At 43.8% G+C, this 26,045-nt stretch overlaps 2 protein-coding genes across 10 annotated transcripts in view; both read left to right on the top strand.

Moving 5' to 3' along the window:
- Positions 1-22,022, top strand: part of LOC119651141 — a 66,150-nt gene extending 44,128 nt beyond the window's left edge. For all 3 annotated transcript variants that reach the window (XM_038054541.1, XM_038054540.1, XM_038054539.1), the window contains exon 2: positions 21,247-22,022. In XM_038054541.1, the coding sequence (XP_037910469.1) occupies positions 21,848-21,958 (111 nt within the window). In that variant the 5' untranslated portion in view covers positions 21,247-21,847 and the 3' untranslated portion in view covers positions 21,959-22,022. The remainder of the gene's footprint in view (positions 1-21,246) is intronic.
- The window catches only part of LOC119651139 (dorsal-ventral patterning tolloid-like protein 1), a 729,793-nt gene that overhangs the window by 356,475 nt on the left and 347,273 nt on the right, over positions 1-26,045 (top strand). The window lies entirely within an intron of this gene.

Genomic DNA, 26,045 nt, shown 5'->3' with positions numbered 1-26,045 from the left:
ACTACGAGCTCGGCTCTCGTTACCATTTCCAGAATACATTTCCCTGTGGAGTCTGGCTGAGGCGTTAAAATCACCGCCTGCCAGTACTTGCTCGTACCCGAAATGGTGTCCTTCAGAGCATCCGGCATCATCTCATTCGGCGTCAGGTAAACGCTAAAAAACGTTATCACTAAACACCGAATCCAGACAAACCCAATCCCTGGGCCTTAGGTAAGAATTCGAAGTCGAACGTCGTTCCCAACCCAGATGGTAGTGGTACCCGATAAGTCGAGAAGTCATAAATCCGGGTCCCTGTTTCGGTATTGCTTGCTGATTAACCCTAGATTAGCAGTTACCTCGACGGCAGCAACTGGTGACTAACTGCGTTCCGGTGATATATATATAGATATAGATTCGATACCGACCCGAACTCGCAGTGTTTGCGACGTTGTCACCAAATGTGCCACGATCCCTGCAGAGAACGCAAATTTCTCTTTCATTGTTGGTCTTCGTTTGATGGTACCCTGCATACTACCTATCCAATTTTGATTTTCCCGCTACAAAGGAGTTTCCTCGCATATTGCTCATTGCTTGTTTTTGTCCTCGAGCACTTACAGAGGTGATACCTATCCGGGTATTGGTTACCTCTGGACATTTACGATTTATTGCCTCCTCCACTTAGACCTTTTCTATGACGATCTCGAATTTCTGGAAAGCCCATAAGCTTCAGGCTAGACACAAGAGCCTTCTCCTCGAATAATCCCTTGACTGCTTCGCAGAACGTACTCTTGCGGAGCAGAGCCGACGGTCTAGTCCTTCTTCATTTCCTCGTCTTTTTTTCTTCTTTTCCTTCAGCCTTTGTCCCGTTCATAAGCGGGGCCGACTCGTCGTGATCGGTTTCGCTATTTGGCTCTATGAAATCCCTGATCTGGATGCAATCTCGAGGCTTTTAAATCCCCATCTAGCGTATCAACCCACTGTTGCTTCAGCCTGCTTTTTGGTCGTTTACCATCGGCCTCGATGGTCAGACCAATCGAAAACGCCCCTCTCGCGGTTTTTTACACGATCGGTGCAACCCATAACGATCGCGGATATCCTCATTTCGGATGTAATCAAAACGTGTCACGCCACTAGTCCAACGCAGCATCTTTGTCTCCATTACCGCAAGACGCCGCTCATTGTCTTTTATAGTCGACCAACACTCAGAACGATCGAGGGCGACAGGATGGACGACATTGCGATAAATTTTGGATTTGAGACGTTCGTTGATACGTCGATCAGAAAGAACACCAGTTGTGGAACGTCACTTCATTCATAGCATTGACCCAAGATATTTAAATCGCTCAGCTGTGGCAGGTCACTGCCGCTGACAGTGATTGTGCGTGTTTCCTTGGGATTGGTTGTTGAGACCGTGTTGCACGAGGCGATCATTCCATTTTTGGGCAAGTTGTTCGAGATCATTTTTGCTATTAGACGCTAGGAAAACATCTGCATAAAGCAATGTTTAGGGTGTTGGACATTGGATGTCCGGTGTAACGGTGTCTATAACGAGAAAAAGAGGAGTGGTGAAAGGGCACACTAAGAGGTTGTCAGAAGGGATCTTTCTCGTAATCAGGTGGACTTGTCTGGCGTGCTTACGCGATGAAGAGCTTCATCAGCTGGTCACAACTCGTTCGAATTCTTTAATGGTATCACGGAAACCCTCTGAGGTGACAATGCCAACACCGTATTGAGTATGTGGATCACCAAAATATGGAAGTTTATAGCTATTTTTACCGCGTTCGTGTTGTAAGTCCCAGTTGTAAGGACTAGCGTGCAGACACATATTTGTTTTGCTCGGACTAACTGACTTACGTCGTGTTGCGGTTCATACTTCAAGACCCCTTGCCCATTTCTCGGGAGGACAGGGGACGTCATGCTGAGTCGACTGAGATGGACGCCCTAGCATTTTTCCGAGGCTTCTTACTCGATCTGATTATGTTGTTTCTAAAGAAATTGGAAGAATTGGTCATCAAGAGAGATCAGGTAGGATTTAGTATAGTGGAATAACTCAAACCATCCTCCTTTACCGGCCGGGTCGGTATGGACATTATTTTCAGGTTTGGACACCATGTGTATGACCCACCATATTTCTTTTCAAATATTTGGGTTGGGTAGTTTCTGAGAAGGGGTCCTTGAAGTAACTGGCCTCTTTGTGGACACCCACATTCATCCCTTTTCCAACCAATGTCAAAAGTACGGTCGGTACTAATCGATACCATTTATTTGACACCCCACATGACTATACTCGGTGAAAAAAAAACACCCTCCCTTGTATGGGGACCCCCTTAAACTCAAAATAGAACTATGATATGTTGCTCACTTCATGCTGCGGAATTCATAGGTCCCACCTTTCTACCAAATTTCGTATCAATAGGAGTAACTGTTTCTGAGATAAGAGGTGTGACAGGCAGACAGATGGACGGACAAGCAGACAGAGAGTATACCATATTTATTAAGGCTCGGTTTTGTACAAAACCTTAAAAAATAGTCAAAGAAAGAAATATCTTCCACTTATAGTCCTGTGTAAGATTACATAGGATGACGGATTCGGGCGGTATCTTATGCTTTCACCTACGTTATGCCCGTGTTATTCCGAAAATGGTTGCCATTAGTAACGCTTGCCATTCCGTTCTATTCAATATCCTTACTTGCTTTTCTCGAAAGGCTACAATTTAACGAATTTCAAAATATTCCACCATTATTCTAACCTTCGATGGCCCAGTTCCTGAAAAATACTCTCTCTCTAAGTTCAAACTAGGTGGGGTCAAAAAAACTCCCTGTTTCACTGTGATTGAATGAACACAAATTTCAAACTTCCCTCAGGTCTGAATACCTGCCTTTCACCTACCCCATAATATCTTAATTATCCATTATGTCATAATCAAAGCCGCTTTTCAGAAACTCTTCTATATTAATTAGAATTTCAAAGGGAAATTGGATAATTTCTTAATCATTCTTCACTGGACCTCAGACATCTCAAAGAAATAGGAAGTTTGGACAACTTCAAGAATGAACTCTTCAATAAAATAATTAAAATTCTCTTTCACCTTTCTCCGGGCTTCCTATTTGATCTTATGCTCCTTTGGAAGTAACAAAGTTTAAATTGAATGTAAATTGTGCTTGGTTGGGATTTGTTCTGACTCTGTCAAGGATAACAATTTATTCCGTAGGAACTGGTAAAAGTTTTTTTTGTCCCACGGAAAACTGCCATCAAAGGTAGTGAGTCGTGTACTTCAGGACACTTTGTAGTTCCTTTAAACTCATAGAAATAAATTACAAAAAGTTTTAGCCTTTTACAAAAAGGATGAGCTGAAGTTCTAAAAGAATATCATCGTTCCACCTCATGGATTTTCATAAATCCGTCCTGCCCCTGTCGATTTAAGGGTCGGTGGCTAGGTATTATGTGAGTTCAGTCCTTGTTGAAATGTTTTAATGGAATTGATTTTAGGGAAACTATTAAATACTTAAACTATTATACTTCTTCCACCCTTAGTTCACCGCCACTTAGATTTTATCGACAAACTTTATACTATCTTTCGACTTATTGAGACTTTGCATCCCTTCTGTTTAACAGGATCAATTTGTATTGCTTCAGGCTTGGTAATCATAGAGAAAATAGTAGGGAGAGAAAGCCGGTAGGGAAAATTCACAAACAAAAGGTCCCGCTTACAAAAAAACTCCTCAAGTGTTCTACGGAACAAAGGAGATGACGGGGTGTATCTTTTAGTGGAACTTTCTTCGCGCTCCGTATCCTGCGAAAAGATCCAAACGAAGGCAAGAGGACCAAATGGCTGACACTAATCAAAACTACAATGACACTCCTTTATTACGAACTTTAAAGGTTTCGTTTGAAAAACAGAACCTTATTGAAATCGGTTCAATGTCTGTCTGCCTGTCTGCCTTCTTTTATTGGTCGATGGGAGGTGGAAGGTTCAAAACCTACCGCTGGCTACTATCATACTGTTATGTGAGACTTTTACCTACTATGGAAAACCAGTTCGTTCTCCTTCGCTTAACCCGCGGGACTACCAATTCGGCATTACGTCGCGGGGCAGGATCAGTTACGAACGTCGCTCGTGTCGTTATGTACTCCTTTCCACTGAAACTCCTCCTTGCTTAGCAGATTGTGCCTTAATTAATTATTTCATCGGCTTCTAAGTTCTGTCAGGAACAACGCCCCGATGTCAATTTCCATCTCTATCCTGTGGCGAACCTGGGGCAGTTAAAAATAATCAAGTCATGGTCGCATTATGAAGGTGATGTGTGTTGCGTACGGGGTCTCCCGGGCTCTCGTAAATATTGGGCAGTAGGTTGAGGCCTATCTTTCCAGTACTATTTCGAAATTCTCACGGGATTTATAAGAAGAATCGAGGTTCTCTCCCTCCCCTCAGAAACTTCGAAAATAGAAAGAATTGTAGGCTATATAAGCTAGAGACCAGAGTCCTGTGGAAATGGCCGTAACTCTGTGAGCATTTGCCTGCATCTGGTTCAGAAGCTGTTGTTGTTTTTGTGTAGGAAGGTCAGATCTTCTATGACTGATTAGCATCTGGAGTCAGTAACAGTCAAGTAGTGCGAATAAATTCCACCAGCGGAACTCACAGCTACTCCCACTGAGCTCATCTTGGAGGAGTAAAAAGTGGCACAGACCCTCTATTCCTAGTCTCTCTATTTTTAGTCTCCAATTAAACTTAGGATCCAGAATCATACTGAGATACTTTACATTGAAGAAAAGTAATAATTGTCGTGGTTCACCTCCCAGTTGGGGTTTCGCGCCTTGCAGCCTACAGATGCGCCTCTCTTAATGCACCATAATCTTCCTCATGGCGGAGGGAACATCTCTGACACCAATATCCCGAAGTCGTGGGTATACGTCACCACATTCACTCTACTTCTGTCTAGTATCCGTGGTGCTCAGAGGTGGCGGTGAGGAAGACGGGGCGGCAACCCTGTCGGCTGAACCAAAACCAAGTGGCCGAGGAGAACCTCGATAGTGGTAGCATCGGGAGACGCTGTATCGCATTGGCTTGCCGGCCGTGATGCAGTAGGCGAATGCTCCAAATACCTAATCAGGGCGATCAGACCCGAGTCTGCACGGGGACTCATCTGAAGTGGCAATTGATCACGAAACCTTACCAAGGGTATACTGGTACTATGGGATCCGGAATAACCCCTGGACTCCATACTTTAGGAGAATTCCTTTCGTATTTGCGTTCAGCTAGGTTGTTTGTGGCTGGCCCCCTAGTGAGAGCTTCATGGGGGTTGTGGTTGCGTTCAAGCGAACAGAGACCTTTGGGTCTCAGCGTGGTGTTACGTTTCAACACGGATACCGTACTCCTTAGTTCGGTAGAGATTTAGGTAGGTCTTGCATCCACCAGTATGAATGCTGAGCTATGCACTTGGTATCGACTGGTACCGTCATAGCTTGCTTCGGTGGCGCTCTGATTGTGGTCACAAAATCAATACGTGTCTTAAGAAGACGATAGGATTAAGCCTCCATGACAGATGCTCACGTAGAACACCTAGGACTGACTGTCTAGTATCCGTAGAATTTCATCCATCGCTACCAACCAGAATACCGGTCTCTGGTCAACTAGCTATATCATAGAACAGATTGAATTACACTAGTCCAAGTCTAGTATGGGTACTATTTATTACCTACCATATTCTGTCATATGGGAGGGGGGGGGGGGAGGGTTTGGCACTCACGTTGTTAAATACTCCTTTTATATCAAGTAAGGCAACTAACGCTTGTGTGTAGGACCGTGTTAATTATCTCATGAAAAGAGGTCTCTGTGGTTTTGCCTTTGAGATAGGGGTGTGGTGATTTGCAGCAGGACAACTTTTCCTCATCGTCCTAGATGTCCAAGCTGCGCTGTAGGATTTGCAATACGAATAATGTGAGAGTCCTTGTTGGCCTAATGGACGCGGCTGGTTGCTGTTTATCTTTACAAGCCACGAAACAACTCTTTCCTGCTAGTTCTGGAGTATGGCTGGTATTACGCCATCTGAACTCGGAGATTTATATACGGAGAAGCAGCTTATAGCCCAGCTGATTTTGTCTACCAATTCCATATACTTAAACGACCGTATTTTCTTACCTCCCAAAGCAGGATCCTGACTCATAATCCTTCTCGCAGGCGAGAAAGTGCGTCTGGACTATCAATTCAGGTTTGCACTAGAATATTTCGTCCAGAATGTGTTCCTTGGCCAGGATCGGTAGTTTTACTAGGATCTTACAGAGTCTCGAAGAATTGCCGATATTTTCGACGACCCATGAAATTTTGGAAGTACAATTTGTGCCAAGAGAGCAGCAAAAAAGGGTAGGTGCATACCCTCCCACCAGCTTGAAGTTTTACTTCGCGGGGGGAGGGGCTCTGATATACATTAGCACAACTAAGTCACACGTCCGTCGCGCTTTTAAGGGCTTTATTCAGTCTCTGTAGCTTTTCTTGTATCATTGTTACTGCTGCGTTTATCGCACTCTAATTTCCTTCCGACTTCAGCATCTCCTCTACGAAATTGTGGGGTCCGATAACCGCGTTGAGGGCATCGTTTAACCTTCCTTTTTCATTCGGGAATATCGGGCAATGGAAGATAACATGTCTGGGGACTTATCCAATCCGAAGTGAAGTACTTACCTTACTGTATCTACCGTGTCCCGTAAAGAACTGAGGTAGGTGGTGGGTTCCGCTTGGCCCATCCCTCAAAACATGGGATCACGCATGGGTTTAACGCCTTATTGCGGAATTGTCCTACCGTTGCTACCATCTCCTGTACAGCTCCTTTCTAGTGGCTTACCGGAAGCCCGCGGTCATTTCGGCCGGACTTGCCCTTCTTATGTGATGAAGACAGTGTGCCTCATTCGCTAGATGATCCGTGAGAATCATTCCCACGATGGCACACACTACCTCACCGGATACTGTCCTATGTGCACTGTACACCCTCAGCGCGATTGACTTGTATGCCAAACTTACCCTTCTCTGGTTCACTGTGTTATCCAGTGCGCGCGTCCAGACAGGAGCCGCGTATATCAGGGTGGATTTCACCACCCCAGAGATAAGCATTCAGCGATTAAATTTTGACCCTCAGGCATCATCCTTGCTATAGATAAGCTAGCCTTTGCTGTCTTTTAGCGTGTAGAGTCCAGGTGTTCCTTGAAGCTCAACTTCGCATCTATCATTACGCTAGGTACCTAACGATCAATTTTGAAATTACCTCGTATTTATCAACCCGGATTTTGACTGTGTTGTTTTTCCTGCGACCGCCTTCGTCTTATCTTCCGCCAGGTCCACTTTCATCATTTGGAGCCATGCTTTGACGTCATGAATGGTTTCACTTCCACACAATTTTAAGCCCTAAAGGTGTTCCGCAACTACTATCACTGCCAGGTCGTCTGCAAAACCAACCATCGTCGCCTCCTTTGGCAGGAAGCCGCCGGGAACACCTGCTGCCACAGCATATTTCTTTGGACTGTCGTCTGCCTCGGACCAAACAAGTCTTTCCGAGAAGTAACTCTCGATTATCCAACCAGGGATACCCAGTTTAGCCAGGGAGCCCTTAATCTAACCCCTGGCTGAGTTAAAGTTATTTCTGACATCCAGCGTCACCATCGTGCAGCAGTTATTAGGGGGACGGTGAAGAGGGTGTGCCAGGGGATTTTTAGAGCTTCAGTAGTGGAATCAACCTCTGCCTTTTCCATTGAGTGGGAAACACTCCTTCCGCCATGCACGATTCGGGCTTAATTCTAGCAATCAACTTCAGGGCTTTGTTCGGAACCCCATCCAATCCCGGAGCTTTGTTATCCCCAGTTCGTCACGAATTTCTCGTGCTTATTCTTTTTTCACCCCGTGAATTGTGAAAACGTCCTGTTGCACCCTTGGTTAAGGTCGACTTTGCTCCTGTTCGTGGAAAAGGATTGTGATCATTATGAAAAGTGGTCGCGGGCACGTCACTTTTGGTGATTTTTGTCCATGAATCTTGTTCATTGCAATCTTGTACGCAGTGCCCCAGTGTAGCAATTCCGTTTACTTTCCCGTATAGCCTTCTTAAGGCTTACAATGAACTTAAGAGTTAAAACCGAATGCGAGCAAGAACGTGTCAACCGAGTGCTTTGTAGTGAGCGAGCTCAGTATTTGCGGGCAGACCTTTACGGTCCACTGAGCCAATTTCTTTTAAGCTTTGAGATCTCTTCCCTCTAGGTCATTCTGATTCCTCAGGATGGTCATTTAAGCATCTAAATCTCTTAATTATATTACGAATGGCGCTCAACATGGAGGGGGGGGGGGTCATTACAGGCTACTTGGAAGATCGTGGTATTTTTTTTCCGATTGCCGATGTTCTGACTTCCCTTTTGTCCGTTGACAAAGTCTCCTGGCTCGCCGACAGGATGCTCTCAACAGCGCGATTTCTGACTTATACCAATAGTTTGGTTTCCTACTATGGTGGAACTTCCATCGCGGCATTGTAGAGTCGAACGTCTCAGTTACCCACTGACATAGCTGGCTCACTTTTTTCCAGCGCCATCCCATTCGAGTCATGGCCTCCTTCTAAAACCGCCAGGAAAGTTTCTTTCCCGAAAGCTTCAGTGGACCACCCGACTACTCTGGTTTTTCCACTTCTGTTGCTCACTCGAGCGTCGTCTCACCCGTTCCTGATGTCGAGAATGATGGCCTGGTGTTCACTGGAAGTGTAGTGTTCACTCACCTGTCAGACCATCCCTTTCGCCAATGAGGCACTGAGGTAAGTCAGATCGACGATTGAGCCTAGCCCTCTGGTTCGGAAGGTGGACACGCATCCAGTATTGGCTAGTAGGATATCTAGCTCCCCGAAGATTTCAAGCAGGATTTGGCCCCTGGTATTCGTCACTCGACTTTGAAATCGCTTTGAAATCGCATTGAAATCGCCGGCAATGATTTTGGGGTTGTGGTCTCTCGCGTCCAACACCAAGCCGTCTAGCATTTCCTCATTTTGGGCTAATGTTGCACTAAGAGGGGCATAACAGTTAAAGATATGGACGCCCTTATAAAACCGGCTGCCAAGAACGCCATTGTTTCTTGAATGGCTTGCCGTCCGCATGCCCATGTCACCGCATTTGCAGATGAGTTTTCCACCCACATAGCACTACGGTAATTTCGGTACGGTTCACAGATTACCGCCACGTCCACATTTGACTCTCGAATGATTTGCGGCAGCAAGTTTTGAACAGCCTCGCAATGATTGAGGTTAATTTGTATCAACCTGATTTAGCCCTACGATTCACTCCCTCCTGTATACCGAGCACTTGTCACCCTCTGCAATGTGCCGCTCGTTCACCCTCCTTTTCCCTTTGCACAACATGCAACGCTGATCTCTAGTCCAGTCTTTGATAAGGTGGCCCTCATCTTCACATTTTCTGCACCTTCTCCACCTATCGTGCTCACTGGTACATGTAGTTGCAAACTCACCGAAATTGAGGCATCTGAAGCATCTCGTGGAGATACTTGCTCCCTAAGTCCCTAAGTAACCTACTTTGACCTTGCCCGCGGTAATCAGTTTAGTCCCTGATTCAACCGACAAACTAATGATAACGGTCTGTGTACCTCCATACGCTTTTCTCATTTTCCCTATCGCGTTTCTATTCCGCTAAGGTTGAATTGTTACCTTAGCGCAGCACAGATATCCTCTGCTGATGTGACTTCGTCGAGGGCTTTGTACTCGATTACTATCTGTTGCTTTCGAGCTTTTGCTTCAGCTTGCTTACCTGGCAATTTTCTATTTGGTCGCGAAAACTATCTGCTGGATTTGTTAGGTCCAGCATCAAATCCCCTTTGTGCGTATGCCTGACACGACTCACACTGCCGTTCCGGTCTGTCAACCCTGGATCGGCTTTGACTATAGGCATATCTCCTTTCTTGAAAATAATATTTATTTCCGGACGAATTTTCTTTTTTGCCTTCTGCCGCTTTTTGCCGCCCAACTTTATCCACTTTTCTAACTTAAGAGCTGTAGAGTCTTACCCTTTCGTGAAAGTTGGGGCCGTAGTCAAAGAACTACCCTTAATTTTCTTCAGTGAAGTCTTATTCGCCGAAGAGGCCTTTCTGTTCTTGACCGTTTGCTGGGCACTAAGGGGTTGACTTATTCCGTCCCTACTCCCTTTGCCCGCGTTCTCACTTACCTTATGTTGAGGAGGCGTTACCTGCGGTTTCCGTGTGGCTTTGTCACATGACCCTTTGGGCGTTTTTCTCCATCACCCTAATATAGGACAACTTAATGCCACGTATCAGAGCCCTGAGATTTTGGTGGATATTCCGCCTCTCCTTGGTGAACTCACAGAATTCATTTATGCGTTTACCCAGTGAAACAAATGATGTAGATCTGATTTTCACTCCACTAAGATCTCTTGTAGCATTAGATGTCAAAGTCGCCAAGTTTTTCACAACTGAGACTGGATATCGACGGTTGAAGCCCGTTTGCCCACTCCCAGAAACCGCTGGTACTGAGTTTCCCGAGCCCTGCAGCGTGAAAAAAAAATTCCTTTCTCGTCCTTTATATTTGGTTTGATTTCTGGGAATGACTCCCGTAGCCAGTTTTTATCCACGGGTGGGCATTGTTTCCCACGCATCCTGCCTGTGTAACGCATCCTCCGAGCATTCCTTTATCCGCAAGAAAGGACGCGCCTGATAAGAGATTTGGTAACTTCACATAGGGGGTACTACTTGGTGCGGGAAGATCTGGCAGGATATGTTCATGGTCCACGGATGTTGCGCTAAAGGGGCTGGTAGCGGGCGAGTTTCTGTCCAAATATATGAACTGTTCTAGGAACGGTTTTCAAATATCCATTTAAAGGAGCGAATTTTCCATTGGCTTTAAAAAAGTCCTTTAAATCCCTTCACATCTGTCGGTGACCCCCATATTCCATGTATAAACAACATAAACGGCGTGAAAAATCGTTCAATAAATTGCTCAACGCAGCTTTCGTAATAATCATGTTCCTCTCATATTTATGAGATCCTTATTTTTACGATTCAGCCTACGCAATTCCAAGCCAACATGTCCATAGACCATAGATAATGGATTTGACATTGCAATGGGCTCTTTACAATGATTGTGACGCTAATGTGGCCGTCTTTTGACGAGTAACAACCGAAATAACATTTTATTGATCCTTAGGGGCTCATTTGGCCAAGTTCCTTCTTGGCATTTCAATCAAGCGTGCATATCCTTCGTCTTACAATGTAAACTGTAGTAATTCTGCTGTTCTGCGTGTTACTGAATTGTCTGTGACCGCGGAAGCCATTTCTTACAATTTATTTGGTAAACTTGTGGCCACAAAATAAATATAATCCAGTGATTATGGGGATTGCTTGGAGGACGGGGTGTATAGGGAGGATGTAGATAAGATCTTTGCTCGTTTATCTGGATTAACCTAGTGATAGTGGACATGGGATGGATTGATTTGAGAATTGACGTTGGGAGGATATTTTGGAGAAGAATGTTGTTGTTCAACGTTCAACGCAGAAGTGGAGTTCAAGGATTTTCCGGGCATTTTTCATTTTATTAACAGCTTATCCGGAAATTGTCCAGAAATGTCCTTTTTCCAAAAAGATACATATTTTCTGGAATCAGAGATACAAATTATTTTCAAAGAGCAAAAATATTCCCACACTGTTCAACACTTGCCAGTTCAGATTCAAACGGAACAAAAAGATACATGACCTGACCATGTCCTTCGAAATAGTCCGAATTGGTGTAAATTTGAGGATATGCCCAGATACATCAACAGCAAGAAATTCATTTTCATCGCATCCACTTTTTTGTATTCGACTCGAAAAATATTACTCCCCTAAGGTTAGATTTTTTTTTATCTTCTGCGTTTCAAAGGATACTCACCATAAAATTAAGCCCATTTCGGAGGCAGCTGCTGTTCAAAATAGGCTCTTTCGACCGTCATATCTTCAAGCTATCAGCTAAACGACCACCACCCACTGAGATTAATGGCCCAAAGCTAACATCGTTCATATTAAAATCTGAGGAGGGCCTCGAAAACATTTAAGGAGGCAATAACTAACGAGTACGGCGAACATGGGAGTCTAGATTCAGATTTCGTTGAATCGTGTCTGAGTAGTATGATCCCGTGTGAGACTGTGTCGAGGGATGTGTGAAAATCGAGGAGGATGTCCATAGTATCAGCAACATTTATAGTGAGGGTGGCATCCACCAGTCAGTCACATGCAATCCATCTAAATAACTGGCAGGGCAGAACCATTTCACTTCTGTAGATGATTTCCCTGAAAAGGCGACAAGGAATGCGGGGACGAGTCTGTTAAGGTGGAAGTTGACGTCGGGGAACATGACGTAGAATGGCGGGTGGTGTCCTAATTTCAGGGTGTCGCAACAGCGACACTTCACGTTATTACCACATATGCCTCTGACAGCTATGTTGACTTCCATATTAAATATTTGTAACGTGAAATGTTCGTATCCTATGACTTGGAGAGCTTGAACAAGTTTTTCCATCTCCTGACATTCGGCTCGGATTATATACATCCCTTGCACAAACTTCATTTCCGATGGCGATATTGGAGCCGAACGTCGTCCTTGCAGGCAGGAGCCAAGCGTTCTTCCTCATTATTGTCCCTTAAAACGAGAAGCTTGTAAAATGCCACATGCAATCTAGCCCCTAAGCTGGAGACACTCCCTCCAAGGTTTCGAGTCACTTAGGTACACCCTCGGTAAAAAGCTTTTTGAATTCCGCCATTGAAAACTCTTCCGACAAAGTCAAGGAATATTAATGATTACCTTAAATGGTCGTAAATGTCATGATATTCAGCGTAAGCATGAAATATTGAGTAAACTTTTGAGTTTGGGAGAAATGCCGAATGAATTTTTCTTGTATTTTGTTTTGATGGCGTTAAAACAAAATATCTGAGCGTGTCGCGGGCGGTGTTTTGTTAATTTATTGCGTGGAAATACTTTAATATGATTTTTTGTGTTGTTTTATTTATAAACGGAAATTTTCTGATTACGTGTTAAACACCACCCGCTTTGTTCGCATCCCATTCTATCTCCGGGCATGTCAGGGTTTTCTTAAATTTGTAGCTGTTTAGATAAGAAATTTTTGTTTACCGGCAAATGTTTATTGTTCGTGATAATGTTTTGGTATTTTTTTTTTCAACGAGAATGATTAAGTGGTGATTATGAATTAGGGAAGCAGTAAGTAATTTGGCTCATATTTCACTTCATAATTCAAAAGACTTGATTTTCGGCGGGAAGAACTAGGTTTCTATTAGAGTTCCTTTCACCCAAGGGGGGCAGGCTAGGAAGAGAATTGTTAGAACATAGAACCATTCGCTCCCACCCCGGTTGCGCTTTATCTTTTTCGCAACAAGAACCTGAACATAATGCACAAAACGGGTTCACCTGTCAACGCGTCTCAGCACCTCCTTGACAACTGTTGTCCGCAAAGAGCTTCCCTGTATGTGCGTAAAGTGGCCGATGAACCCAACTTTCACAAGAATAAAGATGTGATCTGCGTCGCCTAACATTGCAGAACATACAGTCAGGGGATCTTACCTTCTTAATCTTTTCCTGGTAACATGCCTGCCGCTCCTTCCTTCCCAAAGAGCTTAACGGGGGTAACTCTTTACCACCGTCACTACCGATCCTGAGACAACGCGATAGGCAGACACATACCCCAAAGTATTTATACTTCCAAAAAGCAATTGAGATACTCCGCTTTTGCGTTGCATTTATGCAAAAATGTCTTCTGCTAAAGGAAGGAGCTCCAGCGTTTGTCCTGAACTGATTTAAGGCCAAACCTCCAGCTCTGGCTTTGTCTGCTTCACTCTCAAGGTACTTAACTGTTAGTTTTGACTGATCAGTACAGGGCGCAGGGTCGAGATGATTACTTTGGTATTTCCCAGTGCCAGGCTGAAAATTCGTTATCCATCTCATTAGCATGCCAACTCGCCATTGCGCCTATCAAACGATACTCCCGACGTTTCTGGCATGTCAAGTTGTAATGATAAGAGTGGTAATAGGAGATCAAGTCGATTATCCTGAGTGGCCGATAACGACCTAGAGGGCAGAACTATCCCAAAAATCTAAACAAATTGGCTAAACTGACCGTGAAGGTCCGCCCACAAAGATTGAAGCTCCATCAAAGTGCTTGGTCGACACGTTCTTGCACGCCTCTGTGCTAGCCAGGCTCGGGAATGTGGGGGGGTCCTTTGAGCGCTTTGATCCCTCACGCTTCATTACTCAAAACAACGTGTCTATTCCGATGCGTGAGTCCGCACCAGATTCTAAACTTGACATTAATACGGATTTCGCGACGGCCTATCGAAGGACAAACAGAACGCGAACTAAAGTTGGAAATTAAAAGAGAAAAAAAAAACGGCTCGACTGCGCGCGTGGAGCCGTAAGTCTCCGGACCCGAGTGCTGCGATCAAGGAGGGAAAGATCCACAACGGTTCACTGTCTCAATGATCGTCTCTTCCGCCTCAGATCTGGTATGAGGCATGGCCTCTGAGGTTCCCACCCTACCTCGACATCCTCAGGCCGGTTATTCACTTTGAGGATGTCCCTTCTAAAACAGTTCTGCGGGAGGGAAAAAGGAGGATCTGAAAGGGAGGAAGTCCTCAAACCACTATCACACTATTTACACTTCATTGTTCAAATCAATTTCATTACAATTATTAAAAATAAAGAAAATGAAGATAAATTCAACATTGGAAAAGAAAATCAATAAAAGAAAAACAATAAAAGAAATAAAATAAAAAGAAACTAAGAAAAAGAAAAATAAAAACAATAACTCACCCCAAGTCGTCACTCCGAGCTCGGTTGGCGGCTGGTTTACAAAGTTCTAAAAAAGAAATTTATTAAGGAAAACGATTAAAACAAAAATTAATTTCATTTAGATTTGAATATTTTTAGCAGGCGTATTGTTTTAACTCTTACGTAACGATTAATCATTTATGCTAGAATCCACTATTTTCGACACTAACGATCCATCCCGTCACAAATTTAATCACATACTTTCGTCGGCTTGAATTTCTTCATCATTCTTCCCTCCAGATGTTAAATTCTTACTTCCTCTTCTTCTTTTCTCCCGTCTGGGCTATTTCGCCTCACTTCCTTTCCTTCCTCGCGTGCCCCGCGTGAACAATTTATTCTTTTCCTCTCCTTAAACTCACTTGCTGCTCTTCCCCTTTTCTCCTCCAACCTTTCACCTTCTCCTTTTCTTTTTCCCGACTTCTCGAAGTCTTTCACCTTCTCCTGTTCTTCTCCTCACTTCGGTTCCTCCTTCAACCGCCCAACTTCCTCGAACCCCAAATCGAAACTCCCCGTTCTTTTTTTCCTCGCGCACCGCTTCAGTTCCCGCTACATAGCCTTTCTCATTCGCTAGGCAATGTTGCGGCAGTATGCGCATGCGCCTGCGGATACAGCAAATCATTCGCCTCTTGTCAAGATCAATTCGCTCGAATGCATTCAATTATGTGCAATCTGCGGCGAACATTAAGGCAATTGCACACTATTAAATGCATTGTTTAAGTAAATTAATTAAGAAAGAGCCGAATGAGATTCCACTCCCATCGCGCAGCCGCGGTCACTAAAAAGTTTTAAATTATCTTCTTTGTGCTACCTTCGACCTGATGTTCACCCTCCTCTGGCCCTCAGCGTTTCAGGGAACGGACTCTTAGATTACGCTTTAATATGCGCAAAAGGCAGCCGTCATGTTGAACGGATCTTTCGGAATTTAAGGCATTTCTAACATCAAGAGTCGATATCTACGGGTCTATGCATTAGTTCGATGAATAGCGTCCTTAGTGTCCGTAACAACCGGTAGGGCATACTTCCCCATACACACTTTCCATCGATAACAAAAATTGCCTCCTCCAGGTCAGCATTGAATGCATGGAAGAGCAGATCTCATCGATGGTGGAACATCAGCTGGTGCTCCTCTGCCAGGATATCTTCGGGTCTTGGCGCCTGCTTATTTTTTATTGGAGGACGAGGACTGCTTCTTCCAGATCTTTTATGGTGAAAAACGAACAACCAATTGCAAGTTGTCAACCGAAACGTTTTTGGACTGAAGTGAGCAGGGTTTCGACGGAGTCTCAATATTTCTGGTGATCAGTTATAACTGACTCTCCACGGTTTTCTATTCGCCCCATCGACTAACTCGTGTCTAGCAGCGAATTTTTCTTTTGTTTATAAAGCTGTCGAGCCTCCTTTTAGCAAATCCGTTCTTTATCACTATTGTGCGTACGACCCCCTGGTAATATTAACGTTTTGCTAAACGACGAAATATATGACATTCTTTCTGCATATCGGCTGTTTAAGGTGTCTTCCAGGGGGTAGAAACCCCGTAGGCTGTGGTTACCGTAACAGAATTGACGACAGTGTCAGCTGTAGTGCTACCACCCCCGAGCCTACTCTAAATGCCTTGAAAAATTTCCCATGGTCACCTTTCCGACATTCCACGCACAGAGAGAGTGCCGGGCTGGTCGAGAGATAGCGCCAACTACTTCAAACACGATGTATTGATAGCCGCTAGCTGGACAGTTTTCCAGAACTCGCAACCCGTTCACTGACGACGCCACTGATACTGACGCGAATGTTTTCTTCGCGCTCTGGTCGCTGGAATATTGTGGTGGACCCGGTGTTAAAAACTACAAGCTCCTACTAGGGTCTGTTTCTCTTTGGAGTCTGGATGAGCTATGCGTCACCTTATTCATAATTGCATCATCATCATCATCAACGGCGCAACAACTAGTATCCGGTCTAGGCCTGCCTTAATAAGGAACTCCAGACATCTTGGTTATGCGCCGAGGTTCCTCAATTCGATACATCTAAGAGCTGGATGGCGTCCTGACCTCCGCCATCGCTCCATCTTAGGCAGAGTCTGCCTCGCCTTCTTTCTCTACCCGAGAAATTGGCCTTATTGATTTTTCGGACAGGATCATCCTTATCCATACGGATTAAACCACCCGTCCACCGCAACCTATTGAGCAGCATTTTCTCCTCAACCAGATGTTCGTGGTATTGCTCATAGATTTCTTTGTAATGTAGGCTCCTGAATCGTCCATCCTCATATAAGGGGTCAAAAAGTCTTCCGAGGATTCAGTTTTGTAAGCTGAAAAAGTTTGGCTGCCAACAACCGTGCCCGAATTTCATCGTCATAGCTGTTATCGATTACGACAGTAGATAGGAGGAATTTTCAACGGTTTCAACGCTGTAGTCTTTTATCTTCATTGTTGCCGTTTGACCAGTGCGATTCGACGTTGTTCGTTCTTCGGTTTTTGGTGCTCACGATGCCACAATGTACTTCGTCTTGCCTTCGTTATTGTGCAACCCAAGATCTCGCGCCGCCTGCTCGATCTGGATGAAGGTAGACTGTATATCTCGGATTGTTCTTCCCATAATATCAATATTGTCAGCGTAGGCTAGTAGTTGGGTGGACTTAAAGAGGATGAAGCCTTTTACATTAACATGTGCATCGCGGGGTCAGGTTGAAGAGGACGCATGATAGGGCATACCCTAATCTTAGACCGTTGTTGATGTTGTATGGTTTCGAGAGTGATCCTGCTACTTTTATCTAACCTCGCACATTGGTCAGGTTTAGCCTAATCAGTTTTATTCATTTCGTTGGGGTACCGAATTCTCTCATGGCCGTGTACAGTTTTACCCTGGCTATGCTGTCATAGGCGCTTTTAAATTTGATGAAAAGATGGTGCAACTAATAGCCATATTCCAGCAGTTTTTCCATCGCGTGCTGCGCAGAGAAAATCTGATCTGTTGCTGATTTGCCTGGAGTGAAGCCTCTTTGGTATGGGCCTATGATGTCCTGGGCATATGGGACTATCCGGCCTAACAAGATAGCGAGGAATATATTATAGATGGTACTCAGCAAAGTGATACCTCTATAATTGCTGCGCTTCGTGATATCCCCCTTTTTATATATGAGACGCACCTCTTGCAACAACTTGCAACACTCTTGCTTGTTACATCAGCCGCATATTGGGACAGGGTATAGGCTCGCTGCTCAGCAGCATTCGGTCTGTAGAGGGAACGCACGTTGCATGAGAATATGCGCAAATCGTTATTCTGTTGTCGTTGCCGAGGAGGAGTCCCATATGATATTATGTCACGGGGCTGGATCAGAATTTATCTTGCACTCGTTTTAATGTTCGTGTTTTCCTCGCGTTCATTTTTCCGGCTGACTTCTTTCTGCCTAAGTTTCTTATGCGTAGGTGCCACCAACCTTTCAATTTCGGCCTATATTCCCTTTGATTCCAATAGCCCGTACCTGGTCTTTAATTGCGTGATGGACATTATGTCAATCATTGACATACTCGATAAGATTTTTTATCATCGTTCCTAGCTATGTTGTCCCCTTAGGTTCACTACTCGCATCCTTGGCTAATTTGGTTAGCATTATCAGGCTTTGATGTCAGGGGTCGTATTACTTTATTACTCCTCTTAAATGGGTCGCTTCCAATATTTATCAGTGCTGTCTTCTCTCCGACACCCTTGCTAGTGAGAACCAGGCTGGATGTCGTATTGCCATCCGACGTTTAAACGGATGTCGGGGTAGGTAGGTAGATATCAGTGGCCGCAGCGAGGGCCCAATTAGTGCAGTCGTGCGCCTTTTTGATGCCACAAACTCCTTAGACGCTGACTACTGTTATGAGAGCGAACGAAAGCAGCTCTCCGCCTCTGCACCTAGAAATCTCTCTGACGTCCCCAAAGAATGGTTTACCTAGTGTCCGTAGCCTGACTCTAGCTAGAGCTGGGCCGTCGTAGAGAAAGTGCATGGGGGTTTCCCTTCCTTCTTTGCAGCTTCGGCAATGCGAATTATAGGGTATACCGAGCCTGGCGGCATGGTCCCCTATGGGCCAGTGCCCCGTGTAGACCGCCGTAATCTTGAATGCATTTGCCCGCACTGGAGCTCTCCTGATCGGGTTTTGTTATAAGCGGGCCAAATCCTTCATGATTTGGCACAGGTGGAAAGCCTTCGCCATCTAGAGCCCGCGGCTACTAGCCGTCAGCGAAACACCGATTGTATTCACCTAAGGACTGCCAAGAGCAGAGCAGAGCCTGGCCAATTGTCAGCCCCCTTATTCCCCTCTATGTTCCAATGCCCGGGAACCCAGAGGAGGGCGACCTTGAGCGTGCCGCCCAGATGGTTCAGCGCGTCTCTACACTGCCCCACCAACTTGGAGGATATCGTCGTTGAGTAGAAGGCTTTGATGGCCGCTTGCTGTCAGTCAGAATGGCTATGTTACGCTTGGGGCTCGGATTTCGCTCTAGCCATCGACAGACTTTCAATATCGCATGTACTTCCGCTAGAAATACACTGCAGAAACCTGGGAGACCATATGACTCGGATACACTGTGTGAATTATGAGAAAACCCCGTGCTGACTCCACAGACCACCTTTGTTCCGTCGGTGAAGACTGAGTCATAACCTTGCAACCATTAGAAGAATCCGTTCAGGAGCCTTCCGACTTTTTGGAAAAGCATGCGCTCTTATGTTCCTTGGACAGAATCTTACTGATCCTCGCGGATTCGCTGGTGCTTTCGCTGTTCTGGCAACAGTACAACCAAGACCGCCCTTTTGGCAGTCCTGATGGCCGGCTTGTACTTCTTTAGGCAATCCATGTATGCCTGCCAAAATTTATGCGTGTAGCAGATGCTGAAGATTTCCCTGGTCAGCTTCCTGAGGCTGGAGAGATCGTCATTACACCATGGTGGCAGTGTCTTTTTGCTGAATACCATTTGCAGAGCCGCGACCTTTGATTCCAGTTCGCTTGCCGTGCCAATCTTACAAATTTGCACACTGGAGAGTTTATTCTTAATCACTTAGCACAAGCAGGTTAGCCGAGATGCACTTCGAGTGTTGAAGATTTATATGCGTTACCCTCAAGCCTCCGTCGGACCATCGATCCTCATGTCTTGCAATACCTCGTTGGCGACGTTGATTGGATCTAGGTCGTCGTTCCGTTTTGCAGACCGAAACACTTTTACCTTTGCGCTCCTGACCCCGAACCGCACTTTATAGTCGACCTTTTACAGTGCCTCCAGGCACTCTCCTTTTATACGAGACAGAGAAGGATGGCTGTTTGTCTGGGGTTCCCCCTCCTTGATGACCCAGGCGTCCATGGGAATCCTGAGGTTTTGAAGGCGTAGGGATTGGACGAGCTTGTGCTTATCCATGCGGATCTTCGGCAACCAGATGCGAGCGACCGGTCTCCTAGGAATCTCGCCATAAAGGACAGCATTGAGATTTACGCTCTCCCAGGCGTTGCTGATCTTAGCGACGCACGAACCGAGCAAGTCCCTAGAGATTTGGTCCTGCCGAGCTACAGCGTGGAACTCACGGACCATCCGGGAGGAATCAAAGTAGGGGATGAATCCCGTGTGTTTAGCTTTGGCGTCTAAGAGATGCACAATGACCCTCTCCGACAGCCTAGCCTCACCACTGTTGCACACCTCCAGCGCTAGCTTGCCGGTAGCGAAACTACCACCCGCCAGCGTGGTGTAAGTGGCTCCTGACCACGTTGTTGGAGGGTTTCCCAGTTCGTGGCCCGTCGGCTGGCTGGTGCTACGTACTTTTCTTCATATGTTGCTTAGCGTCTGAGGTCTTTCCTACTCTGCTTCGCTTGTGATCTTTCTCGGCCACGTCTTCAGATCGGTTGCATTTCTGAGCGATGGGCTTCGCCTTCTACTCGTCTGCCAGGCGTTTGCTGTTGTATTCCTCAACAGTCGCCTGGTATTTAGCGAGGTCTTTTTCATCCCGCTCATCGGCAGTACTGACCCTTGAGCAGGACACCAGTGGACTTTCGCTTCTTAGTCGGTGTCTGGCGGCCGACGTTTTTGTCGGTTTTCACTTTTGAGGGATCCCCGGAAGTCGAGGGTTTCGGGTTAGGGGTACTATGTCTGGTACTCGCTACACCCAGTTTGATGGTAGTGGATTCCAGACTGATAATCACAGCTCCTGGTACATAGTGTAATTGTTATGGAGTCCAGCATGTCATTTTTTATTTTATTAATTTTTTATTAATTATTTGATAATATGATTGTTATCAATTTTTTTAGTGTTAGTGAAAAATTATAATTGATTCCAGTAGTTACGGATAAAGAGCCTGGAAGTTTCTGAGCAAAGCGTCAAGTGATTCATCTTCCTCTCAGAACAAAACTCAGATTTGTAGCAAATTATTTTAAGGATCATTTTTATTCCAGTTCCAGCAATAGTACCAAAACATAAGCTTTCACTTTAAAAATGTTCAAATAAAATAACACAAATGACTCCAAAACTTATCCAGTGTAAATCTAATTGTGAAAAAAGTTAAAGTGAATACAGAAGATGACATGAAAAAGGAATAATGCAAGCCTGCTATAATCTTCCGCTACTATTACTTCTACAGCTGCTATTCTTCTTCTCAGTTCCAACAGTATCTTTGCTTCCATAATTTGGTTTCCACCAGAACGCACAGCACAAAACTTACAGCACTTCCGCCCAAAATTAAATTGCAAAAGTGTAATCCAGATACTATCTGAATTCAGTGCAACACCAGTAAAAAGGATAATCTACAGCTTCCTTCTGAGCTTGAGATTCAGCTACTTTAATTTGATATTGAATCTTTTTCGCATAGTAAAGGCGGAAATTTCGTCCTTTTTTGTCACCATTCGCTTGGGAAATTTCTCGTAAAAATTACAAAGGATCAACTTGGCGGCCGTTTAAGGAGAGGAAGCTTGTTCGTTGCATTGGCGAATTAGATACTTTGGAAAGATCGCGCTCCTTAGCGGAAACCTTCACGTGATTTTCGTCGTAAAGTGTTTAATGAGTAACAGTGCAATGGTGGCTGTGGCTATTTGTTGTATATTGGTCCTGTTGGCCGTTTTCATTGTCATCATCATAGTTGTTGGACAAACCATGAATGAGCCCAAGTGAGATAAACTTCAGTTGGGGCCCGGTAACTTTCCCGATGGATAGCAAAGGCCTCAGATCTGTTAGTGATTCGTATAATGTTAATATGAGAATTTTAAAAGTTTCTATAATTAAGTGAGGAAAATCGTAGTGTAAACTTGTTTTTTTTTTTCTACAAGATTTTGGCGATAAGTACAAGTAGATTTTTTTTTTCGTTTGGATCGTGTGCATCAACATCATGAAATTACACGAGGGTAAAATCCTCGCAACACAATGCCATACCTCCACGAATGCCAAAATATATGCCCGCAAACAGGGACGGATTGTATCTGTATCGAATAGTGACAGGAGAGCTGATGCATTTCGGATGTTAGCAGATTCAACCGGAGCAGGAGCAAGTAGTTTTGAGGAGAACGCGCTCAATATGAAGAGAAGGAAGCGTAAGAAATAAAACAACATGACAATACTGGCAACATATCATTTAAATCCTAGCGACAAATAACTGAACCTTGTAGGGAATCAAATGGATATTGATGTTCGTTCCACCCGAAAACCTACCCTCATAGCCATGAACCACCACCACCAGCAGACAGATAATTGAAATTTACATTAGAAACTGGAAACGGTGCCAACTTTATGTTAAACCCAATTTTGAATGGCCGAACTAGAAGCCAACAACTGGTGCAGCATATAAGGACCCTATTCCACTACTTAGGCTGCATAATGTATGGAACCATCGTGGCGAAGCCGCGGCACTAGTACCATAACTTCACAGGCACTTTCACTTATATAATGGGTAATGCAAAGGACGACACTGTACTGAATGCTTCCAGGCGAGTAATTACTTTAGAGGGAACTTCTGGCGGATCTGAAACAGACAAAGCGAATAAATTTCAAAGAAGGGGCTGACATAACAGAAGCCAATTCCACAAGCAATAATTAGTTCATAGCGAAAACGGACATTCAATTCCAACTCAGCATTTACATAATGACAGTAGCAGTGAACAGGAGCCGAGTTACCATAGGACGAATCGATGTGTGATGCGGTAAAGGTATCTTATTACGAGCCCAACTCTATCTAATACCGATTTAAGGACTTCAGCGAACTTAGATGGAAACTACTCGATGTCACCATCAAGGACATGGAAGGATCATCGAATCGTTCTTTTGGAGCTCAGCGAATGTTCACCAGACTTTCACCGCTTCATCCACTCAGGGGAGCTCGTAATGCAACCCCTGCGTATCTTTCGAGAAAAAAAATTAAGGACATCAGTCCATGTACATAAAACAATCTGGACAAGCAAGTCCGCATTTATGGAAACCTATCGATAACCAATAGATCTTCGGAATCAGAGATATCAATAATTCTGACTGTTAAATGTCTAATAGAGAACCCGCAGTTTTAAGGGATGCAGGAGTAGGAGATATATCAACTTTGTAACAATGACCCTCTAACCCTCTATATATATTTTTATGTGGAACGTAGACTGCGGAAGGAGTTGTTTAGTTGGAGAGCCGCATTTTGTAGAACGTGATAGTGGACAACCCAACAGGATACATAACAATAGATAAAATGTTAACAAAACACGATATATATATGTGGAAAGGAAACAAATAAATATGAGTTTATAATATACGAGTATACATAAAGTAACATATAAATGGATGAATTATATATAAATCAGCAGAAAAAAAAATGAATTTTCTACTTGTATACTTTACATTAGTCTTACTGGAAACTGTTAGAGGATTTTAAACGTTGACAAACTACAATATAACGAATAAATTAATAAAATTGTTAAATGTCGTTACTTGTTCAATAATAAATTTACGTTCAACTGTGAATAATAGAATAAAACGAGCCACAACACAATAAACCATAAAAGATACCATAAAAGATACAAATAACAGGCCGAATTCGATCTTTTTTTCTCTTCGGTTTCAACCCCCATCATTTCTACAAGTGAATTTTCTGTTGTGTATCTGACGTTACGATAAAACCAACTCAATTACAATAATACAAAATAATTAAGTTTAGGAATAAATAATTCATAAAAAAAAACAAAAATTACTTAAGTACGAAAAGAAGAAATTAATAATGCAATTTTAAAAATAATTTCTGGTGAGTGAGTTGCAAGGGATGGAGACCCTCCCCCCCCGTTGAAAATTACGACCGACCATGAAAGCAATAAATATTTTGCTTGACAATTTGCAAAATGTCTACGCGAATGGTGGACAGACAGAAATAATAGTTGTAATAATTGATGACCATATGAAAATGTTTGTTTGCACCACAATCTATGCCAGCTGTGTTGAGTAATTAATAAAATAAAGAGTTCCATTTAGAAAAGAAAACATTATGTAGTATGATTGTGTGCTGGAGGGGGGATCGACACTTTTGGAAAAAGGTAAGGTATCCAAATTTTTTACTATGTCTATCAGTGATTTTTTTGAAAGTGAGGCAATGGTTGGATGAAATTATTGTTATTCAGTTTTGGACATGGATTTCCTCACTTCCGATGTGTTCATGACATGTTACGCCACTGGTCCAGCGCAATATTTTATTCTCTATTATCGCGAGGCGCCATTCATTGTCTTTTATACAGGTATAATGCCAGCTAGGCGATCAGTACTACTTGCTTTAGCACCTCGTATCCTAAGCGGCCCGTTAAAGATCGCTGATGACCCCTGAGATGGTCCAATAAAGGGGTTGGCTCGTCAGGATCGGGTGGAAAAGAGAGGCTACTTTGGATGGCTATTCCATAATTTCCCCTTCCAATTGATGTTTAGGCAAACCTTAACTAGTGAATTTATAATTAAATATTAGGGATCGATGGTCAAACGATCATCCTGAGGGGCCGGAGACGACCTAGAGGGAAGAGCTATCTCAAAAACCTAAAAAGTTGGCGAAATTGACCGTGAAGATTCGCCAGTAAATACTGAAGCTCCACCGGCGCGCTAGTTATGGGTTATACACTAACCCTTCTTAAAAAAAACAAAAGTTTTAAGTTTTAATTATTTATTCGGGCAGCGTTCCTGCCAAAATCCCGATTACAACTCGATTTGTTAATTTCTATTTCTGACTTTTATACATTTGATTTGCTTAATATGATATGCTTACTTCGAAAATGCACATCCGGCATGTGCTAGAAAGATATCTGATACAATGAACTTGCCGGAAAAATGTATTTTATTACAAATTTGTGAAAAGTGCAATTTGGAATAAATTTATGTTTACTTAAGGTGAAAATATAAATTGTATGTAAATGTAGGATGTTGATGGTTGTTATGGGGACATAACTTCTCCCCCCTTGGATTCTAGCGATGGCCAGATGAACCGCGTCCTAGTGGTTGAGCTGGCAGGAGCTATGGGTTTAGCATCTCGTCGATTGATAAGCTTTGCGCTGAATCTCCGAAGTGTTGATGTATAAAATATGATGTTAACGATGATAAGGATGGAGATGATGGTAAGTAGTGTGTAGATGTCCTTTTGTTCTATCGGTATTGGCAGGGTTTCGTTGGGTTGTCTCTTCACGAACTGGTATTTTTGAAGCTCTTTGAATTTAATATCGGGTCCTTTGAGTGAAGTTATATTTATTTTATTTAGAGTTGTGGGATATATATTTATTTCGTTCCAATGAAATAATTTCTTGGAGCTGTAGATCACATTGTTGATTGTGATTTCGCAATCCTTGAATTGGATGAGTAAAGTTCCATTTAGCACCATGCTATCAGGTCCACAAGTGGTGTTAATCGTTGTTGCTGGGGTGTTAATCAGAACTATGATATGTGGTTTGGTTCTGGCTCGAAAATTTCCATTTCGTTCTCCCAATTATATTATAGAATTCGCAATGGGCTGGTTTGTTGTTCAACAGGTTTCCGATGCATCTCGAATCGGTCGAGTCCTGGAGATCAGCTTTTTGGGGACAATAGTATGTACCCTCGATGTTTTCGCACCCGCTGTCGACGTTTTGGATATGTTTGGGGTTCAATAGGAGGTAGGGTTTGGCGGAGATGATCTTACTGTTTTCAAGCGGTAAAGGGATAATGTGGAAGATTGTGAAGGACTCATTATGAAGGACCGGGATTTGGATATTAAAGATTATATTTG

This window comes from Hermetia illucens, chromosome 3 (assembly GCF_905115235.1).
Source record: "Hermetia illucens chromosome 3, iHerIll2.2.curated.20191125, whole genome shotgun sequence".
Taxonomy (NCBI): Eukaryota; Metazoa; Arthropoda; class Insecta; order Diptera; family Stratiomyidae; genus Hermetia; species Hermetia illucens.
The sequence above is the reverse complement of the archived record's forward strand: the minus strand, read 5'-3'. Positions and strand labels throughout refer to the sequence as shown.